Source organism: Melospiza georgiana, chromosome 6 (genome assembly GCF_028018845.1).
Source record: "Melospiza georgiana isolate bMelGeo1 chromosome 6, bMelGeo1.pri, whole genome shotgun sequence".
Taxonomy (NCBI): Eukaryota; Metazoa; Chordata; class Aves; order Passeriformes; family Passerellidae; genus Melospiza; species Melospiza georgiana.
This window is the reverse complement of record NC_080435.1, coordinates 20,978,163-20,999,421: the sequence shown is the minus strand read 5'-3', so window position 1 is coordinate 20,999,421 and position 21,259 is coordinate 20,978,163. Positions and strand designations below refer to the sequence as shown.

The 21,259-nt window shown below is 46.6% G+C and overlaps 2 protein-coding genes across 3 annotated transcripts; both read left to right on the top strand.

The window, feature by feature from the left end:
• The first annotated feature begins 306 nt into the window (after positions 1-306).
• KNSTRN (kinetochore localized astrin (SPAG5) binding protein) lies at positions 307-4,531 on the top strand. The gene is made up of 8 exons (XM_058026658.1): positions 307-370; positions 1,313-1,442; positions 1,587-1,643; positions 1,860-1,947; positions 3,025-3,145; positions 3,457-3,509; positions 3,637-3,711; positions 4,253-4,531. The coding sequence occupies exons 1-8, from the start codon at positions 307-309 to the stop codon at positions 4,382-4,384; spliced, it is 720 nt and encodes a 239-aa protein (XP_057882641.1). The 3' UTR covers positions 4,385-4,531.
• Positions 4,532-4,700: 169 nt separating this feature from the next.
• Positions 4,701-20,047, top strand: IVD (isovaleryl-CoA dehydrogenase). 2 transcript variants are annotated; one of them, XM_058026991.1, is made up of 12 exons: positions 4,701-4,832; positions 7,703-7,792; positions 9,028-9,079; positions 11,691-11,860; positions 13,281-13,374; positions 13,626-13,762; positions 14,287-14,383; positions 15,444-15,537; positions 16,681-16,762; positions 17,230-17,334; positions 17,975-18,047; positions 18,160-20,047. In XM_058026991.1, exons 1-12 carry the CDS (start codon positions 4,701-4,703, stop codon positions 18,291-18,293), a joined length of 1,260 nt encoding a protein of 419 aa, XP_057882974.1. In that variant the 3' UTR covers positions 18,294-20,047. The 2 variants fall into 2 exon arrangements, with proteins under 2 accessions (XP_057882974.1, XP_057882975.1); XM_058026992.1 differs by lacking the exon at positions 4,701-4,832 and adding an exon at positions 5,380-5,446.
• The last annotated feature ends 1,212 nt before the right edge of the window (positions 20,048-21,259 follow it).

Genomic DNA, 21,259 nt, shown 5'->3' with positions numbered 1-21,259 from the left:
CCGTAATGGCCGCCAACGCCTCCCTGAGGGAGGGGGCGCGAGGCAGAAACGGCGCGAGGCACACGGGACGCGAGCGAGAAGGGGCGCGAGCGCCCACGCCCTCAATCCCCGCCCGCGCGCGCCTCCCCGCCCCGCCCCGCCCCGCCCCGCCCCGCCCCGCCCCGCCCCGCCCCGCCCCGCCCCGCCCCGCCCCGCCCCGCCCCGCCCCGTGCGCTCTCTGCCTGCGCCGCGCCCCCACGCATGCGCGGGCCCGCCCAACCGTCCCGGCGCGCTCCTTTTTGAACCTCTGAGGGGAGCGCGGCCGCCATGGACAGGCGGCTCTCCCGCATCCCTGTGCACTCCCGGCTCTACCGGCCCGAGCCGCCCGCAGGTGAGCGCGGGGCACGGACGGACACCCGGGGGACACGGCTGGCGGGGTTCGGCCCAGGGGTGCAGCGGAGCCTCGGCGTTAGAGTGCTCCATCCCTGCCTGGCTACGTGGTGGCTATTCCAAAATCTAATTAGAAGCTTTATTCCACTGTTTGGTCCCTGTTTAGGACTTAAGTTAACGCTCAGCCTGCTGTGTGTACCCTCCACCGGCTAAAGGCAGCGGCCCCTTGATGCGAAAGATGCTTTATTCACAGTCTCTTACTTTTCTGAAACTTTAAATGCTGCTTACAGCACTTTGTAGCATTTTATAAGCGGAAGACACCCAGGATTAACGTTAAAAATATGGGAGCTGGGCTGTATCGGTGAAACTCTGCATTGCTCTAATGTAAATGTGCGCATGGGTGTTTAATTTGAAAAATACTTAACTTGAGGGAGAAAAAGCAGCTTCCTAAACTCACTGAGCGAACAAAGCTTTATATACTTAAACAGTTGTGATTTAAGAGAAATAAACTCTACATAAAAAGCTAGTTTTCTATGTTATTTTAGTAGCTATTCACTCTTAGCAAAATATGGAGGTTTCTTAACAGAATTTCATGTGGGCTGTGCTTGTTTTGCTTCCAGCATTGAACAACAACCTTGTGGCACGATGTCTGCTTGATGTTGAGACTTTCTTTATTGTGTATTATCATTTCAAATTCTCATTAGTTCTAGCCTGGTGATTGTGTTTTAACAATGTCTACATCTGACCTGTTTCTGGCTTATTCTGGACCCTTGGTCCTGGGTAAAACTTGAAGTCTACTCTTAGTTACTTCTACCTCTACTTCTATCTAGAAGTCTCCATTCTAGCCAGATATAACTGCTTTACCTCAAATTAAAGGCTTAAGAGACCTTAAAGGAGGTTACTTCTAGTCTGTGGCGCTTTCACAGCTGTCTTTTTCTCGCAGAATTGCAAATGAATTTTCCTTCAAAGAGAAAACATGTCAGCACATCAGAGCCAGAGCTCAGCGTGGTTCCCAGTCTTCACTTTGCCTCAAACGTTCCAGCAGACAGCGTCTTCAAGCCTGCAAACCAAGGGTAAATCAAAGCAAAATATTGACGGATTTATTTGGCAGATGTCTTAAAGATGGCTCATTTTGCACATTTTGTCAAACTAACAGGCTTGGTGATCTGCAAGAACATTGTAGTCTTCTGGTAATTTTATTTTATCTCTCTTTTAAGGTTGCCTAAGTCTGCGAAGAAAGTGGAACCAGTTTCAACGAAGACAGTGGCAAGGCGGTATGTGCCTCCCACCTCTGTTAGTTGTCCTTGTGCTGTGTGTGGTGTTCTCCTGTGAAGGCTGGTGATGAGCTCTCACCCATGTGCAGCTTTCCTGCCAAGCTTGCTAATTAAATCTGTTGGTCAGAACAAATGCTTAAAAAAGGGTAAAGGGAAATTAGGAGGTGTGCAACGCTGGTATTTTTGCCCCTGAGTCTTTGTTCTTTAACTCCACAGCCCTCTCAGCAGATACCAACTAGAAGCAGAGCTGAAAAACAAGAATCAATTGGTGGAAACACTCAAACAACAATTAGCAAGAGGAGAGGTAAGGATAGGAGAGAAAAATAAATAAATTGTTGAGTAATTCCTGCATTCTGATCCATAGAGGGTCATGTTAAGGATGGTCTTGCTTTTATTCTTGTCTTCATCAGAACGTCTTTGTATTCTTCTGGACAAGTTGTTTGAGTTGTTTGTCTTTGTATCTTCTTCAAGTTGTTTTCCCATCTGCTCAGCTCTGGGGAGGCCAAACTGGGAATGTTTTGTCTGGTTCTGGGCTCCTGGTACAAAAGAGATATGGATGTACTGGACAGAGTCCAAGAAAGGGCCACAGAAGGACTGGAGGAAAGGAAAGGCTGAGAGAGCTGGGACTGTTCAGGGACTTGTGTTTCATACAGACCTGATTTTGTGGAATCAGGTTTAGAGTCAGAATTGGCACTTCCTTATTCCCTGGGTCTCAGAGGTATCTCTAGGACATGCTTAGTACCACTTCTGGCATGTACAGGAGGCCCACCTGGTAACCTACAGCTGTAAAATCTCACTTTATTTTCCAGTTCTCAGTCTGTGGGATGATCATTCCTCTCATGTCACAGCTTGATTTTCTTAGGAGCCTCTGAGACTTCCTATGAAATGTTCCCAAAGCTTCTGGCACTATCAGGCAGATCACCCTAATCCACATGCTTATTGATCCTCTTGGAGAATTGCATTCAACTTGGGAGGCTGATCAGCTTATCCAGTTGCCTGGTAATATCTGTAGGGAATAATGCTGTGGCTTAAAGACCTGAGACACCCTTTTCTTCACAACGTTTATAGGCTCCTCAGTGCATGCACTGTCTACATAAATGAGAGGGAGCACAAGCAAAGATAGAGTTGCCTAAAAGGAATTTGCCCATGATCAGATTTTTCTAGTAATTGCTCTGGGGTGTGGATGTAATAAATGTATTACTCCTGTCAAGAAGAAGGAGGAAGCACCTGCAACAGCCTCATTTGCTGTGGTGGTAAAGACAGAAGGCAATGTCTGATTCTTGGTGCCAAATGCACTACTGTGAATTTGTTTGTGTTAGTATTACTAAGGAGAAGAAAATTTCCTTGGGAACTTGTCTCACTTACAGCCTGTGTTAACCAGGGCACTCTCAAGTTAAGGGAGTTAAAGAGGGAGAACCAGAGGCTGATCCATGAGGTTGAGAAGCTCAAGAAAATTCAGGAGACTTGCATGACAATTTTAGAAAGCAGAAACATCAATCCTGGTAAGGAGTTTGCACTTTGCTTACATCCTGGTACTCCTTCTCTAGAATGTTTTTTTTCCTTCTGTTTTGACTATTCATAAGAAATTTAGACTGTGCTTCCTTGTTTAGGGAATACTGCTGGAATTCCAGGATTTGGGGGTTTTGGGGAGTTTTTTATGGCTTAAGTGAAGAACTGCTTCCTGTAGTAAGCCCTGGCCTGGATAAACTAACTTAGTATTTCTTGCTGTAGAAAGTCACTTTGAGAACAAACAGCTTTTCAGAGTTATGTGTATGTTAGAGGTTCACTAATGCACCTCCTGAATTCCTTACAGGCAGCCACATAAAGGAGGAGGAAGAGATGCGTGCGTGCCGGGAAAAGACAACAGTAAGAAAAGCTTGAACTGGGCTTTGAGGGGTCTATGTGCCCTCACCCTTCTCTCCTGATGCTAAAACAGCTGAGACTCACATTTATTTGCATCATATTAAAAGTCATTTTCCTTTTGACTTTTCAGATGCTAACTGGCAAGGTCACAGAAGAATTGACGCTATTTTGTCACAGAGCTGCAAAAGAGAAGGAGATGCTTGAGGTAAGACTGACTCAGCCTGGCAGTGAGCACCAGACCCTCAGGGAGGTTATTTTGCCCCTCCCAATTCTCTTTTATTCCACATGAGCCCAGATGAAAACCTGCAGTATTCCTCTTTTAATACAAACACACTTGTTAAAGAAACTGTTACTCCTCTTTTAAATAGAGGGATCCACCAGCCTGGTTGTTATTCTGGAGGCCAGAGAATTGATTTAAATTGGAAAATGTTGCAAAACAGTGACCCTGGAAACTGAGACGTGTGCAAGCACAAGTGGCTTCAATAATTACCAATACAGAGACCAAAACAGTCATTAAATTTCAGTTCTACAACTCTTAAGGAGACCTAGAGCTAAAATATAATCGTTATAGGAGACTTCCTAAATTTTGGCCATAGATAAATTTACATTTTCCACAAGCAATCAAGGTAAAAGAAATCCCAGATTTATCTTAGTTTAGGAGGAAGAGCTCAGATGCTTTAGGACTTGGCTTTTCTGTTCCTTACTCTGGTGTTAGTAAAACGTGCTGTGCACTGACTTCTCCACAGACAGCCAAGGCCAAGTGGAAATCAGCACAAGAGGAGAACCAGCACGCCCTGGAGAAGCACTCCGGCTTCCAAGCTCAAATTAAGGAATGGAAATCCAGACTTGAAGCGCTGGGGAAGCTCCTGGCAATGTGAGGCACGAGGATGGACTGGGATTTTTGCTCTTTCACCCTTAGTTCAGTGGTCCCTGTTTGTCAAGCCCGGTTCCTGCGTTGGGTGATCCAAAGGACGAGCTGTGGCTGCTCCCCGGCGGGGTGGGGATGGACGGGGGGGCTGAGGCGGCAGCGGTGGCCGGTCGGCCTTGTGTCGGGTGTCCGTGGGTTTTAGTTCAATAGTTCAATAAAGGCGTTCCAAGGACGTGGGCTCAGCCGCGGGAGGCGGGCACCGGGGCGGGGCGGGGCGCTCGGGGGCCGGGCCGCGCCTGCGCGCGGGGCTGCGGCGGGGAGCGGCCATGGCGGCGGCGGCGCTGGGGCGCGCGGCGGGCGGGGCGCGGCGCTGGCGGGCGCTGGCGGTGCCGCGGCGCGGCGGCGCGGGGCTGGCGGTGGACGACACGGTGAACGGGCTGAGCGCCGAGCAGCGCCAGGTACGGCCGGGCCGGGCCCCTCCGCGCCGCGTGGGGGTGTGGCGGGGCGGGCGGGCCCCCATTGGCCGCGGCCGGGCCGGGCCGCCCAATCCCCGCGCGAGCGGCGGGGGCGCGGCGGCCCCGGACACGCGGCCCGCGGCGGTGACCGGCCCGGCCCGGCCGTGGCCTCGGCACGGAGCGCCGCACCGCCGAGGGAACGGCCCCGGCCTCCGCCTGCGGCCTGCCGGAGAGGCGATAATCGGCAGAAACGTGATCGTCCAAGGAACATTTCGGTGGGGTTGCGCCACATGCTCCCAAATGCAATGTTGGAGCTCTCCCGGCTTGCTCTCCTGCCCAATGTGGCATATGAAGGTTTAGGATCATTCTTGGAACTTGATGCAGGTTGCGGCTGTGCTGCAAGGGGACACGCAGGGGCAGCACATCTCTGCTCTGGTGACCAGTGATGGGAACCAGGGAAGGGCAAGAGCTGGGTCAGGGGAGGTTTAGGCTGGGTATTGGGAAAAGGCTCTTCCTCCAGAGAGTGGTCAGGCGCTGGAACAGCTCCCCAGGGAATCATCACAGCCCTGAAGCTACCAGAGTTCAAGGAGCGTTTGGGCAACGCTCTCAGGCACAGGGTGAGATTGTTGGGGTTTCCTGTACAGAGCTGGGGGTTGGACGTTTTACTGAAAACACTAGGAAAAACAAAACTCTTATGCTGTCTTTACTGTTAGTGTGTAAGGCATTATTTTATTCTTGTCCAAGACATGTCTGTGTGGCTGACAAAGTTCTGACATCCACACAATCCCAAGACACAAAACTTTTTCACTTACGCATATTTAGCAAACCAAAGTTTATTGGTTCTGAGTTGCATAATTCTCTTTATTAATTAGTGTTCTGTCCTCTATTGGTTATTGATTTCTTGCTCTTCATGCTTGTCTGGCTGACTTTCTTTAGTCCTTTTATAATTTTTTCTCAAATTGAGGGTTTCCAGCTTTCTAGGCTTCAGTCTTGTCTGTCTTCTGGTTACTTCAACACATCTTTGAAGGGCCATAAATTTAAGATCTCAGCTGTCCAATCTTCAACTTCCTTAGGCTTTATTTATTGGAGTTTGTCAGGATTAGTTTTAGCAAACCTAAGGTTTCAGTGATTTAATGATCAAAGTAAGTGTCTGTGAAAAAGGAGCTTAACTAATGCTGACTACAAGTGGGCATGCTTACAATTAATTAAAGCAGCTAATGAGACATTAGTTAGGAAAGTTACATCATTTCCAACAGACTGATGATCCTTGTGGGTCCCTTCCAGCTCAGTGTTCTATGATCCTTAGCTTTGCTGTGTTCTGTGTGCAGCAGCAGCCAAGTGCTGACCATTCCAGATGTATTCCCTTCTGCCCAGGGCTTGGAGTGAAGGGCAGTGTCTTCCCAGGACTGTTCCACACAGGCTCCTGCCAGTGAAACACTGGAGCTACAGCCTCACTTTCCAGACAATTCTGATGGTGCAAGCACATGGATGTGCAAAATAAACTTGTTTTTCTTTCTTGCTGCAGAATTATTCCTTGCCGTGATTGTGTTCATGTTTATGGCCTTATCAGCTCAAACTGACATTTCTTTGTACTATTATATTCAGCAGATGTAAAAGAAGATGCAAAATATTCATCGTGTTCCTATCTGTCTGATGGAAAAGCTAAAAAGAAAAAAAAACATCAGAAATAATCTCCAGTAATATTAGTGAAATTGTGAATTAAAGGGAATATAACTGTTATAAACTGGCTTAGGGTGCCAGGGCTGCCTGTCTGACTTCATCCTCAATCTCTAATTGATTAAGACATTTTTTATTATGATTTAAGCTTGTCTTAATTTATTTTAAGCTCTTTGCCCAAGTGTAATGCAGTCAGCTTTGTCACAGTGGAAAGATATCTAATGTCTTTTGGGGTTCTCTTTAGGTTTATAAATCTAGCAATGGAGAAAAAGCTTGTTTGCTAGTACTGGAATCCAGGGTCTGTGTGACTTTGGAAATTTAACATATCTTCTCTTGTAAAAAGGAGGATACTTAGGTTTTGGTAGTCAGAGAAAGACAGAGGAATGTGGGCGTATTCTGGTTTGTTGTTCCTGCCCCTTATACAGGTTCTGGTTTAACAGCTCAGTGTTTCAGTCTCTAAAACTGTTGCTTCATCAGAATTAATGTGTGAAAATAAGAAACCAAAAAGAAAAAAAAAAACTATTGTTCAATTCTACCATAAGATCAAGACCAAGTTTTTAAATCTTCCTGTTAAAAACATGTGAGATACTGTATACATTGTGTTAGTATGCTTAAAGACTTCTATAGCATACATATAAGTGTTCAGAGTATAAAATTTAGAAAAATATTAAGTTTTTAACACTTGGATCAATGAACATTCCTGGCTCTATCAAATTTCCCCACTGTAGAAGGTAGGAAGGCAGGTAATGTAGTTCTAGCTTGAGACACAAACATGTTTTAATCAGTATCCCTGCTTATTGCAGGCATCTGCACACCATTAAATGATGCTGTAAGCAGCTGTGGGATGGGTTGGCACATTATAAACTCAGTTCATCAGCTTCCAAAGTTCTCTGTCCAAAAATATGCCTGAAACCCCAGTGCAGGCAGGAGTTCCAAACATTCTCTCATGTCAGGGTAGAGTTAAGGTTAAATGCTGAGAGGGACTAAGGTACATGAAGTCCTTTATAAAAGACTAAAGCAGTTACTCTCTGATGTGTTATTTCAGCCAGTTACCTGAACCATGGATTTCCTTATGGTCTTGAGCTTCTGGGTTTGGGATGCTGGAGCGGCATGATGAGGGAGGGTTGGACCAGGGGAAGAAGATGGCAATATATTGCTGAGATGTAATGGATGTGTTTCTCCTCTCCTTTTCCCAGCTTAGACAGACCATGACAAAGTTCTGCCAAGAGCATTTGGCTCCAAAGGCCCAACAGATTGACCAGGAAAATGAATTCAAAGGCATGCGGGCAAGTATTCCATGTGTGCTTCTGAAAGCCTCTCTGGGCTTTGATCTCTACATTAGTCCAGACAATCCCAAGCCACGCCACAGGAACATGTGCATTAACTTTTCAAACTTAAAAGCCACAGAGAAAACCTTTTTTTGATTTCCTGTTTTAGCATTTGTTACCAACTTTCAGCAACCTGGGGCAGAACCCAGCGATAATATTCATAATGAAGATTGATAATGGTCTCGTTTGGATTCTTATCATGGGATTACTGCCTGTCTGTTCTGGCTCCTTCCCCAAGTGTGCTTTGTATACTCCTGGCTCAGTCCCTTTCTCAGACATGAATTTCCTCTTCAGATTTGTTGTGAAAATACTGTGTACAAATGCTGAAACTTGCCTTTCTAATAAACCCAACAAATCCTGTGCCACAGGATGCTGTGATTGATGGAAATGAGAGATCTGACTATTGGTTTTTATAAGCTCCACAAGACTCAAAAAGCTCTAAACATCTGCCAGCATTTCCTAGAGCTCTGATGTTGACATTTCCAGGGATGTATGTGCAGCTTTGAAGTGAAGTGTATAAATTTAGCCTGGCATTCCAGATGTCATCCAGAGCTATTGAATTATACTTTTTGAAGTCTCTGATAATTATTGCTGGACACCAAGGCCACGTGAGGAGCACTCACCTATGTGTCCACCACATAGCAGAGGAAAGGAGCAGCAGGGAGATGCCCCACCACGACACGTGTGCCTCCCTGGTGACGGCATCCTTTGCTACTGCATTTTGTCATGGCTGTGGCATTCCCATTTTTTTATATCCCCCGAGGATGCTTCCTTGTTGCCAGCTCCTGTTTTACTGGAAGGGTTTTAAAGTGCCATCTCATAGCTCCATATTTCCAGAGTTTTGGTAATGGATAGTTTATGCTGTTACACAAAAAATTTCATTGGAGTGGTCAGAGAGTTAAATCTTAGGAGGTGTCCTTCCAGATTTAAATTTAGGCATGTGAATTTTCACTGAATTCCACAAACTCCTCCCGTGTGTAGCATAACTACTGTCCTTAAATCTGTGTGGTTTCTCAGTTCCAACTGGAGAAATGGAGCTGCACTGGGGGAGGAACTGGAATTAGGGTTGTGTTTGCCTCATTCTTGTGATATCTCGCAGATAAATGGATGTGTCCAGTGAACTCCCTGGGGAAACTTGTTGTGCTGATGCCCAGACTGCCAGTTTGGGCTGATTGCATGTTCTGTATTCGTAGGACTTTTGGAAGAAACTTGGAGAACTGGGAGTTCTGGGAATCACAGCCCCTGGTAAGTTTCTTTTGATCTTTTGCCTTCTGATGGGTGATACTTCAAACAAATGACAGACCACTAAAACTCTCACTTTCCAGTTCACAACAGCCTTCATTGTCTGTGATGCAGCATCCATTTTGTCCCATGTTTGCATTTAAAAAAACTCTTTCTCAACTGTTTTTCTTCTTCTCTGACTTTGGATCCTTTTTCACTGTTAGACAAAATGCCTTTCACAATTTAAAAGCACTGCTCAGAAATGGTTTCTCCAGATGTAACATATGTAGTTCAAATGTATTTGTGCCTTTCTAATATGAAGCAAGTTTTGAAGAATGAGAGCTAGAGATAAAAGTATCCCAGAACAAACATCCATCTGTAATGGGAGAAGTTAAAGGCTCTAAAATAATGCCCTGAAAAGCTGTGATAACTAATGGGGAGTGACCACAGCCAACCAGTCGGAAAAAAATCAGGGGAAATCTTATTCAGCCTTGAGCAGTTTAGTGAAAAGTGTTGTGATGAGTGTTACAGATGAGTGTGATCTGCTGAATGCACCAAGGCAGGGTAATGAGGAGAAGCCCTTAGTGGAGAAAAGCAGCTGATGGGGCCTTTCTTTCCCCATGGAAAAGTCTGTTTGCTGGATGTGGCTGTGCAAAGGCTCTGCAGAATCCAGCTGAATAGCAATGCCTTGGAATAATGCCTCTGCCTCGCTTTCAGTGCTGAAAGACTCTGCATTTCTGCTTTCTCGCTCTCCTCTTCCCCATTTACTGCTGCTCCTGTTTTTCCTCACTCTTACCTTCTTTCTTCTTTGATGTTGTGCCTGAGGCTTACAGCAGTTTCCCACACTATAAATAAGCCATTCCCTCACGAGTCCTGTCCTTGATTTCCTCAAAGGTTTACCTCTCAAACCCTCCTATGCCCAGGATTTTTCACTTTATTTTGGATTGTGGAGTTGCGTGTTTCTTTATTGATGTTGATTTTGTTGGAGGAGAGTGGGATTTAGGATGTAAAGATCATGTGGAATCTTAGGAGGGTGTACACAATTAGATGGCATGTTTGGGTGCCAGTGCATCAAGTCTATTAGGGGCACATTTTGTATAACAGTGCTGTTTGTTTTCTTCCTAAAACTAAGATAACTGTGGTGTTTGTAACTTTCCGTTTGTTTTATAAAGTGCAAAGTGAAGAAATGTAAATATGTTGTTTCCATGGAATGATAATACAGGCATATCATGTACAAAGAGCAGCTTTGAAAGCACAGCATCATTTGAACACACCATGATTTGTGTTATATGAGGAGATGTCTGGCAGGATCATTTTTCCTGTTCCTCTTGCAGTGCAAAGCAGTCTTGGATTTGTGCTGCTCACAGTTACCCCACCTTTCTTGAGGCAAAAGCACCAAACCCAACCATTATATAGGAATTAATTAAAAACCCTCTTGTTTTGGCATACATGAAAAATTGTTAAGCCCATCTTTTATGATACTGATAGGAAACCCTTAAACTTGGGTTTGTGGTAGGGAGAGATTTTAAAGGATAAAGTGCCCTGCAGATAGAAGCAGGAGTCAAAATGAAGGACATGGGAGCAAAGACTGTGTGTGATGCCAGTGGCTGTGATGTTAATTTGAGGAATTTGGGACAGCAGCCCCTTGGAGCTGTGCCCTTTGGTCACTTTGAGCACAGACAGAGATTTGCTCTTACCTTGTTGCTCTTGCTTGCAGCCTCCACATTGATGATGAGTGAGTGCTCCAAACTTATCTCCCTAGCTGCTCCTTGGCATTCATGTTGTAGTGCTTCTCTTAGCAGTACAACCACTTGCTTCCTACCTGGAGAATAGAGCTTTTAGGTTGGGAGGTGACTGTATTTGTGTGTCTATAAATGTGTTTAGAGGTACATGTGTGTATGTTTATGTAGGCTGTTGCCTCCTGAAGGCCATTGCGCGTTTCTCAGCCTTCTCTTTTTACCTGCCTTCTCTCTCCCTGTTCTATTCTGTGATTTTAGTCTTTACTATTAGTTTTAGGCTCAACTCCATGTGCCTAGCTGGAGTCTCAGTGCTGCTCTGTCTCACTTTATCCTCTCTTGAAACCTACGTGCTCGTCAGTGACAAATTAGATTTATGGATCGTTCTCGTTCTCAGTTGGCCGCTCATCAAAATTCTGGTGTCCTGCACGTTTGTAGACGTCCTTAGTGTCACATTTTTGAGCAGTTTGATAATTCCTCACTTGTTTAGGGGCAAACATACATGGATTTTACAAACCTTGCCTGTGTTCCTTTGTTCACCTTAAGGAGGTTGCAACTTGGTGATTTAATCTTTGTGACAATACTAAGGGTGATAAGAAGGACTCATTATTACTCAATGTCAGTAGCATGTTCAAGATGTGTCCTTGTGCATGTTCTACATATAAACTATGTTATACGAGTCAACTATGGTTTATGCCAAAGACAAAATATCCCTGTGACTTTAGGATGAGAAAAATGGAATTAAGAAAAGATGGGGAAAGCCAGAAGTGCCCAGCTCAGGGACGGCAACAGTCAAACCCAGAGGCGTTCTCAGTGTCTTGGGTTTCATTGGAGACTGAGCCCAGCCCTGGGATCTCGTGCACGTGGTGGGTAACATGAGCTTTCTCCTGTCTTGCCAGCGGAATACGGTGGCTCTGCCCTGGGGTACCTGGACCACGTGGTGGTGATGGAGGAGATCTCCCGAGCGTCAGCGTCCGTGGGGCTCAGTTACGGGGCCCACTCCAACCTGTGCATCAACCAGCTCGTGCGCAACGGCAACGAGGCCCAGAAGCACAAGTACCTGCCCAAGGTGTGTGCCTGGAGTAGGGGAGCACTGCAAAGCTTTTGGGCCCTGGCTGCAAGGATGACATCTTAAGCAGCAGCAGATTTCAGTGACCAAAGCTTAGGAAATACTGAACATGCCAAACTTGCCCTTCTCTGGCTTGTCAGTTCTTATCCTATTAATCCATATTGACCTCATCCCACGCCCGTGTCCTTGTCTGCAGGCAGCACAGCCCAGCTGTCTGCAGCTGTGTTACTAAGGGAGGCTTTGAGGTGATACTGGAGAATATTCTTTCAAATTCCCAAATTACTTTAAGATCTCTGAATGAAAGTCACTGCTTTTCTATTTTATTTTCTCCATTTCTCACTGCCTAAATGCTTGGTTTGGCTGTTAATTAACCACATGTGAAACTTCATCATCACTTGGGGCATTGATGTTGCAACTCAGAAGTGCATTAATTAGATTTCCGTTTTTAAATGCATATAAAAACAATGAGCACATTGAATCCCAGCTACTGAGATTATCAGTGGAATTATCAGCACAAGAAACTTGATTTAAACAACATGCAAAGTACAGTGTCACTTCCTCAAAGCACTGTGCAGCCTGCAAATGTGTAACCCCAAATTGTCCTCCTTCCTCAGGTGTATTTTCATGCTTCATTCTCTGTCTTTCAATGAGATATGAAGTCACTTCAGCTCTGACTTGTTTTGGCTCCTGACAGAGCACTTAAATGTGCTTAACTAGATTTGAGCACTTCATGGGGACTTCTGTAGCAATGCACTGATGTATTGAATTGGTTGAACAATCTTAAGCATTGAGTTGTCTTTTTTTTTAAAAAGTAGAGATCAAAAGGAGGAGAAGATGGATGAAAGTACACAGGGAGGGGGAAAAAAAGGCAAGGAGAAAAGGGCAGGATGAAATAACAGTGAGGCAGAAGCAACAGCTCTGTCAGAGCCTGGTGTGAGCAGGCACAGGAGGAGGGTCCATCTGCTGATGTGGGGTGAGTGTGGGGGTATTGTGCTATGAGAACATTGCAGAGAACTTTCCCATCCCTCTTCACCTCCTCGTTGGCTTTCTGTGTTCACCAGCTCCTGTTTGTGTAAAAGGGCAGCAGAAAGCCCAGGCAGGAGCTGGGGACAGGCATATGGCTGCCTGCATGGTTCCTTGGCACCTTCCTCATGTGTTGTGCAAGCAGGGCTGTGCTTGTGTAGCTGAGACAGAGCTGAGTCACCCTTCTCATCCCTCTGGGGTTTGGTTCTGTTCCTTCGTGCAGTGCAAGGGAGCTCCTTGCTCGGGCTGTGCTGGGAATTGCAGCTCTTGTTTGAGTTCCTGTGGAGAGCAGAGACTGTGGAGGTGCAGTGCAGGAAAACAGGCCAGGGGGCTAAAGAGGGAACACAAACCATGCTGCTGGACTTCATCTTTTGCTAATATTTGTCCTTTCTTCCAGCTAATCAGTGGGGAGCACATTGGAGCCTTAGCCATGAGCGAGCCAAATGCTGGCTCTGATGTTGTGTCCATGAAGCTGAAAGCAGACAAGAAAGGTAAAGCTTGTCCTGTGCTGCCCAGGAAGGTGCTGGAGGCCACATCCCTGCAGGTGTTCAAAAAGAATTTGCCCATGGCACTCAGTGCTCTGGTCTCGTTCACAAGGTGGTGATGGGCCAAAGGCTGGATTTGATTATCTTGGAGGTCTTTTCCAACCTAAGTGATTCTGAGAAGCCTGTTAGGGAATAAATGGAGTGGAAATAGCAGTGTTGCTGTCATGAGCTAACAGATTTCATCTCTTGGCTTCCAGGAGACTTCTTTGTTTTGAATGGGAACAAGTTCTGGATCACCAACGGGCCGGATGCGGACGTTCTCATCGTCTACGCTAAAACCGACATGAGCGCTGTCCCGGCCTCCCAAGGCATAACTGCCTTCATCGTGGAGAGGGTAGGGACACTCATTCCCACAGGGTTTTAAAGCAGAATCCTTCACCTTAACAGCCTCATTTGGAAGTCAGCTGGTTTTCCTTCCATAGCTGCCTCTTCCTCAAAGACAAACTACTTTCTGCCTTTCAGACAGGAAAGGAACATTCAATAAAATGGAATCTGAGATCAGTAAACCTTTTGATGGACATAACTTCATTATTAGAACAGTTCAGTTCCTGGCAGAGCTTCCAACCCTTGCTGTTGGAAGGAGAGCCTGTGTGGGCAGCTGTCCAAATAACTTATTTATTTGCTGTTTATGTGCATTAGAAAATGGGTGCATGGGGTTCATATGTGTGTGTTTCTCTGTCCATTTGCTTTCTCTGCACTTGCACTTAGACCTGGTCTTGTTCTTAGGTCACTTTATCTCCCTCCTGGCACCCTACACGTGTTCCTGTGGTCAGGGGAATTTCACAGATATCTCATGATTTTTTTTAAGTCTGTTAGAACTAAGATGTGAAATATATTTTTGCTGCTTTGACTTTGCAGGGAATGCAAGGTTTCAGGACAGCCCAGAAGCTGGATAAGCTGGGAATGAGAGGGTCTAATACCTGTGAATTGATCTTTGAAGACTGCAAGGTCCCTGGTGAGTTGGGTTCAAATCATGGTGGTTTCCTGTGTTCTTGATCAGATAAATTGGATCACTAATTGCACACACGTTCAGCCTGTGACCTGGAGGGCTTTGCAGATGCTTATCTCTCTCTAGCAGCCTCTGAGGGAGCTGATGGGACTGAAAAGTGCAATCTGCTGGATTGGAGGGAAGGGAGCACATCATTTGCTCCCTTCACCCTCTTCACCCTCATGGACCTAGTTCTTAACCACAGCTACTCCAAAGCCTTGCTGAAGCTCTCCAAGAAATTTGTTTCCATTAGAGATCCTGTCTTGTATGGAGCTGAGGTACTTTGCGCTAAAGGTTTTTTCACTGGAGACTTTCCAGCAGGCTTTGTAACACTTCTGAGTTCTTTTGGGGCCAGGGCCTGAAAATGGACATCCTTTCCCTTGTTTGTAAGCACAACAGAGGCCTCTGTAATAGCAGTATTTGTTATTCCAGTGGCAATTTTTGTTGATAGAAAAATTCCAGCCTTTCTAGAGCAAACGGAGAAGATGTCTTATCATTAAAATAATGATTGCACATTTGCAGAGCAAGGAGCTCTCCTGCTCCCCATATACACCTCCAAAAGCTAAAGTGGAAGAGTTTCAGCTGAAACCTAACATTTCTAACTGTGTTGGATGCCTCCACCCTGAAATCATCAAGGCCAGTGCCCCGGTGCTCTGATCATGTCCCAGGAGTCATCCACAGGGAACAGCATGTTCTCGTGGAAAGAGGATGATGACGTGGAGAAGCACATCACTGCAGTGTTGGAAGTTAATGCACTTGGCACTCTGGCTCCTTCTAATCTTTGGCTTTGGAAGTTGAAACAGATTTTTCCAGGAAATTTTTCAGGCTATTCAGTCATTTTTCATAAAATCCCAGGATGGTTTGGGCTGGAAGGAACCTTAAGCTCATCCAGTCCCACCCCGTGCCGTGGGCAGGGACACCTTCCACTGGCCCAGGTTGCTCCTCTCCCCAGTGAACACAGGCCCTCAGTGAGCAGCTTGTCTGAGTTTTACGCATAAATAAATCACTTTTCCTTTGCTCTTTGCAGCTGAAAATGTCTTGGGGACACTGAGCAAAGGAGTCTATGTGCTGATGAGTGGATTGGACCTGGAGAGGCTCGTGCTGTCCGGGGGCCCCCTGGGGTAAGGGATTGTCACCTTTTGTAGGTTGTAAGGCCGGAAGGGTCCTTGGTGATTGCCAAACCTGGTGAGGATCCCTTGGGGCCTGCAGCTCTTGGTAGGATGGATCCTGGATGGAGAACTGGGTTACTGGGGCAGCAGGAGAGAAAAGGCTGGGTCAGATGTGGGAAGGAAGCAAGGTGCAAGGAGGTCCTGTGGCTGCTGGGTGTCCCAGTCAAAACCAGCACAGAACTCCAGCACCAGCACAGCTGCTCAACTGGGCTCTCCTGAAGGTGTTCAGGGCCCTCTCAGCAGCCACTGCTAACTCAAATGTGCTCTGAGCTCTCATCCCTGAGCTCTCAGCTCCTCATGTAGTGGTTTTCCAATTTGAAAGCATCTCTGTGAAGCCCCATGTGAGGGGCAAGGGATGAGAGAAGCAATGCCAGAGAGAACATTTGCAAGTCTGCCTGCCAGTGTCCACTGTCACTCCAGAGCATGCTTTGGAAATTACCAGTCTTGATAAAAACAATTTCCAGAGATATAAATCTGCTTCAGTCCCCAGTGGCTGGTTTGTGTATCCCTATGTTATTACTCAGGGAACAACCAGCACATTTGTGTTATCAATTCCTTAGAATCTAACACACTATCTAGAGACTACAAAACTGGTCTGTTCCTCATTTATTCAATCCTTAAGCTCCCCAGTAATCATTGGCACCCCACAGTCCTTTTGTCCTCCTGAGTGGTCTCTCTGGGCTAATCCTCTTGTGGAAAGATCAACTTCCACAAAGCATGAGGAGGATTTTTTCCCCTTCTTCTTCTTACCTGTGCTTTTTTTTTTTTATGGTATTGGTTGTTATTCCTTGAGTTGAGGGCCTCTGGAGGTAAGAGGAGCACCAACTGTCCTGGCTGTGGTTATGAGAAAACTCTTCAAATCTGAGTCCCCTGAATTAAAAGGTCAGACCTTCTCACAGGATGTCCCAAATGAGCACTGGGGAGAAATATGGGACCTTTGGATTTTATTCTTGACCTTGTTTGAGTGGATCTGTAGGAAGACAGCAGGATATCACTTCAGCTATGAGGACCTTTTTGCCTTGGGTTACGTTTCCAAAGGTAAATCATTATTAATTAATAGTTCCACTGTTTCCCTTTTCCCTCTTCTCTTCTTAGGCTCATGCAAGCTGTTCTTGACCATGCAATTCCATACCTGCATGTCAGAGAAGCATTTGGACAGAAAATTGGTCACTTCCAGGTGAGGCAGAAAAGGAATTGGGACTTATTGTCCTCTTTTCTCTTTAAAATTAAGAAGACGGAGAGCTTTGTTGTGGTGGGGGCTTTGCATGGAGGAGGTCACCTGCTGTTTGTGCTGGGGCTGCATGATGTGGTAATGAGCAGCCTGGGGTAGTGGAAGATTCCTGCTCATGGCAAGGAGATGGAATTGGATGAACTTTAAGGTCCCTTCCAGCTCAGGGAATCCTGGGATGCTGTGATGTGGTGAGAAGGCGGAAAGATCTCTGAGCCTGCTACCCTGAGATCGCTGTTGGTGGATGTGGGACTGTAGCTGATATCTAGGGGTCTGTGGCTTAACAGAACCTCCAGCTCCCTCATGTCCGCTGGGTCCATGTCTCCTCCCGTGTCCAATTCTTCTGAGGTATTTTGGGGAATGGGTGGCTCCCCTCACCCCTGCTAATTAATGTCCCTTGTCTTTGGGCCGTGCAGCTCATGCAGGGCAAGATGGCAGACATGTACACGCGGCTCATGGCCTGCCGGCAGTACGTCTACAACGTGGCCAAAGCCTGTGACCAGGGCCACTTCAATGCCAAGGTGAGCTCAACTCCTCCCTGGGCTGTGTGTCCTGGGGCAATTCCTCCAGTCCCAGAGCCTCAGCTGGGGGGACCCTCTGTACAAAAAGTCCCCACAGCCCAAAGGGTCCTTTTCTCACACCTAAAGTACCTTTTTTCACTCACAAATTAAAAGCAAACCTCCTTTTACAAGGCAGAAGATTTAGCAGCATCAGTAAGTGTTTATTGGAAGCCCAGACAGATGTCCTGGTTGTTGTAAGGGCTGTAGCAGTTGTTAGAGGTGTTGTCACCTCCACCTGTCACCACGCTTCGGTTGGAGGAGGATGCTGAGTGTTTAACAGTGGGATCACAGATCCCTGCATCCCAAAGCAAATCATGTTGGTCTCCTGGGGGATTGATGGGCCTTTGTGAGAGAGCCATCTTCTCTGGTGCACTTTTTATTTTTTTCCTTCTTCTGTCTTCATGTGACCTTTACAGACCTGCTGTGAGTGTTCTATAGTAACAGGAACACTGCTGGAGCTCCCTGTCCCTGTGCTTTGTATTCAAGTAGTTCAGGGTTCTTGGCAGGTGTCTGCAGAGTGATGGCAGCATGAGGGCAGCACGGGGACTGGAGATGGGCAGGTGACACCTTTCCTGACTGTCCCTTTGTGACTGTCCCGTAGGACTGTGCCGGAGTGATCCTGTACTCAGCAGAGTGTGCGACGCAGGTGGCCCTGGATGGGATCCAGTGCCTGGGTGAGTCACTGATGGCTGGACAGAGCCAAGCACAGTGCAAGAACATTTCCCTCTGCTGTCCCACCCTGAAATCAGGGACTAGGAGTGACTTGTGGCTTTTTTTGTGTGGCAGGTGGGAACGGTTACATCAATGATTACCCTATGGGGCGCTTCCTGCGCGACGCCAAGCTCTACGAGATCGGGGCGGGCACCAGCGAGGTGCGCAGGCTCGTCATCGGCAGGGCCTTCAATGCCACCTTCAAGTAATGCCACCACTCAGAGGCAGCACCACGACCACCATGAGGCCTTGACTGTGAGACTGGAGCGCACAACTCAGCTTCTTCCTGCCTGCCATTCCAGCTTTGTCACTTGTGGAGTCCCCTCTGCCTGCTCTGGGAACAGATGCTGCTGGACTGGCTTGGACAAAATGAATCAGAGGGTACATGGAAGAAGTGTTTTTTCTCTTTTGTGATCATCCTGATTCATGGTGTTCATGAGCTATTGATTCTCAGTTTTGCAAGGCAGACATTTCATCCCCCCCACCAGGCAGGCTGGCAAGGGGTGTGCAGCCACTGCACACAGAAAGTCAAGCCAAACCCACCAAAATGGACAATAAGGGAACAACTTTGTTCTTACCAAAAAGCCTTTAGTGCCATTAAACAGTTAGGATTTAGCATATTGCCACTGGAAGGTGAAACTTCCTGCTGTGACCTTCCAATGTGATTATACCTTCCATTTTGGGAACCTGACACCAATCACATTGAGGGGTTGCTATCATGAGCACTTAAAGTCATCTGTGCACAAGCAGCGTTTTAGGTGCTGATTCCTAAAACCTCCTTAAATCCCATGTGTGTTGCTTTGCAGAATTCCTTTCCTATTTGCAGCTTTCCTATTCTGGCTGCTTCTGGAGTTATTTGGGTGCAAGCCCAAGTCCTTGCTGCGCTGACTGACTGCTCCCACCAGGTCATTCTCTCAGAGTTGTCACCATCCGTCACTCTGGGGACAAGTTAACACATCAGAGCTGTGTTGTGCCATCTGTGAATGAAGCAGGCAGAAAGAGCTGATTTCTTTGGAGTTTGGTTCCCTCTGAAGGTTGTTGTTTTTGTTGTTTTCGCCAAGCCTGTCCTCACACTCCAACTCTGGGCAGCTGAGCAATGTGTTTGTGAGTTATCTCAGTGCATCTTGTATCCAGCAAATCACGGCTTATCCAGCTTTTTAAAGGGAATTGCCCAGTGTCCTGCCAGCCTTTAAGTGTGAATCAGAAATGGAAATGGGCTGCTGGAAATGTGATTGAACAGTTGATTGAACAGTTAATTAAACCGTTGCCATGTAGGCAGTTCCCAGCAGTTTTAACAAAACTCACCTTCCACTGTGTGTATTTGTTTGGTTATAGCTGACTCTTGTCTATACCAGGTGACAGAGGCTAGAATTTTGAAATGCCACAGATGGAAGACAGTTCACTTTTCTGGATTGCCAGGTAGGTCACCAAGAGTTTATAAAAGTCATAAAGAGTCAGAAAGAGCTTCTGAAGTCCTGGTGGTAGCACCTTCCTCCAAAGGTTCATATTTATTCAGCCTCAGTGGGTGGCTGTCACTCAGGAAGTGTCTCAGGGTTTAATTTTCAGCCTAATCTCTGGATAGAGGGTGGACAGAGGTGCTTTGTCAGGAATATTTTGTTGAGCTGCATCTGAAAATGCTGTGGAAGTGAATCTTGAGGTGCACTTCATACAGAAGATACTCAGTGCATTGATGTCCACGGATGTAAGAATTTAGTTATATGACCAGACATTATGTTTTGTCACAAAATTAATCTTGGACCACTGTTAAGATCCATTCCTGCCACAGCAACTTTTCTAGGGAGTGTCAGAGCCCTGACAGGATGGTGTGAGATTCAGATTGTTAAAATTAGGTTTTCTAAGGTGGAAGGAACCCAGAGATTTTTAAACCTGTCCTTCAGCATTGGAGAGGTCTGGTTTTAATACACATAATAAATAATGCCTTCACTTTCCAGGCTGATCAGCACCTTGGAGTTGAAGGTAAAATGAATCAATATCTAACAGATCTTGGGACAGGAGCAGGGACAGATTCATAAATCCTCAGCAGGGTTGTATTATTCAAATCTCACTCCCTTCCACAGCAGCTGCCTTGGGAAAGGGATGGGAGAGCTTTTTTGGGGAAAAGAGGGTTAATCTTTGTACTATACTAATAAAATAAGCTTTTGCTGTGGCCTGTGCTCTTGGGAGGGCCCCAGCAGAGGGGAAGTGAGGGCTCTGCTACCCACCAAAGCACATCCAGGCTGGCAGCAGCAACAGCCACGGTGTTGCTTTCCCTGCCTGTCCTTCTGTCTTCCCAACCACAGCTTTTCCCCATAATTCTCATTTAAAAGAAATACATTCACAGAGATCATGCAGGCTGTGCTTTAGCTCCTCCTGAGAGCAGCAGAGCTAACAGGGAAAACACAGGGGGCTGTGCTGCTGGATATCATCTGCATGGTTTCTCCTGGGGATATGTGATGGAAATTGCCCTGGCCTGACAGCCTTTGGCTGCTGGCAGGGCTGGATGTGCTGCATCTTCCCTGCTTTTCAAGATCCTTCCCCTGTTTGCAGCTGGCTGGCTGCTGAGCAGAGAAGGCATGGAGAGCAGTGGGGGGAATTGAATAATTGAATGAAGATATGCTGTGGGTTGACCCTGGCTGGGTGCCAGGCACCCACCAAAGCTTATCACTGGCCTCCACAGCTGGACAGGGAGAGAAAATATAACAAAGGTTCATGGGTTGAGATAAGGATTGGGAGAGATCCCTCACCCAAAACTGTCAGGCAAAACTGACTTGAATTAGAGATGTTAATTGAATTTATTACTAACAAAATCAGAGCACAATAATGAGAGGTAAAAAAACCTCAAAAACATCTTCCCTCCTTCCCTTCTCTAACTCCTCCCCCCACAGCAGCGCAGGGAGACGGAAATGGTGGTTACAGTCAGTTCATCACAAGTTGTTTCTGCTGCTGCTCAGGGAGAAGAGTCCTTCCCATGCTCCAGCTTGGGGTCCCTCCCACGGGAGACAGCTCTCCATGAGCTTCTCCAATGTGAGTCCATCCCATGGGCAGCAGCTCTCCATGTACTGCTGCAGTGTGGGTCATTCTTCCACAGAACAATGGGGTCAGTCCTTCAGACTCAGCCTGCTCCAAGGTGATCCCCCACAGGTTCACAAGTCCTACCAGGAAACCTGCTCTAGTA

Excerpts from the sequence above, each read along its gene's own strand:
- KNSTRN (XM_058026658.1), top strand. The coding sequence starts at position 307 with ATGGACAGGCGGCTCTCCCGCATCCCTGTGCACTCCCGGCTCTACCGG. Across the intron at positions 371-1,312 it reads CCGGCCCGAGCCGCCCGCAG|AATTGCAAATGAATTTTCCT; the intron begins GTGAGCGCGGGG and ends TTTTTCTCGCAG. Across the intron at positions 3,510-3,636 it reads CGTGCCGGGAAAAGACAACA|ATGCTAACTGGCAAGGTCAC; the intron begins GTAAGAAAAGCT and ends TTGACTTTTCAG.
- IVD (XM_058026991.1), top strand. The coding sequence starts at position 4,701 with ATGGCGGCGGCGGCGCTGGGGCGCGCGGCGGGCGGGGCGCGGCGCTGG. Across the intron at positions 13,763-14,286 it reads CTGCCTTCATCGTGGAGAGG|GGAATGCAAGGTTTCAGGAC; the intron begins GTAGGGACACTC and ends TTGACTTTGCAG. Across the intron at positions 17,335-17,974 it reads AGGGCCACTTCAATGCCAAG|GACTGTGCCGGAGTGATCCT; the intron begins GTGAGCTCAACT and ends ACTGTCCCGTAG.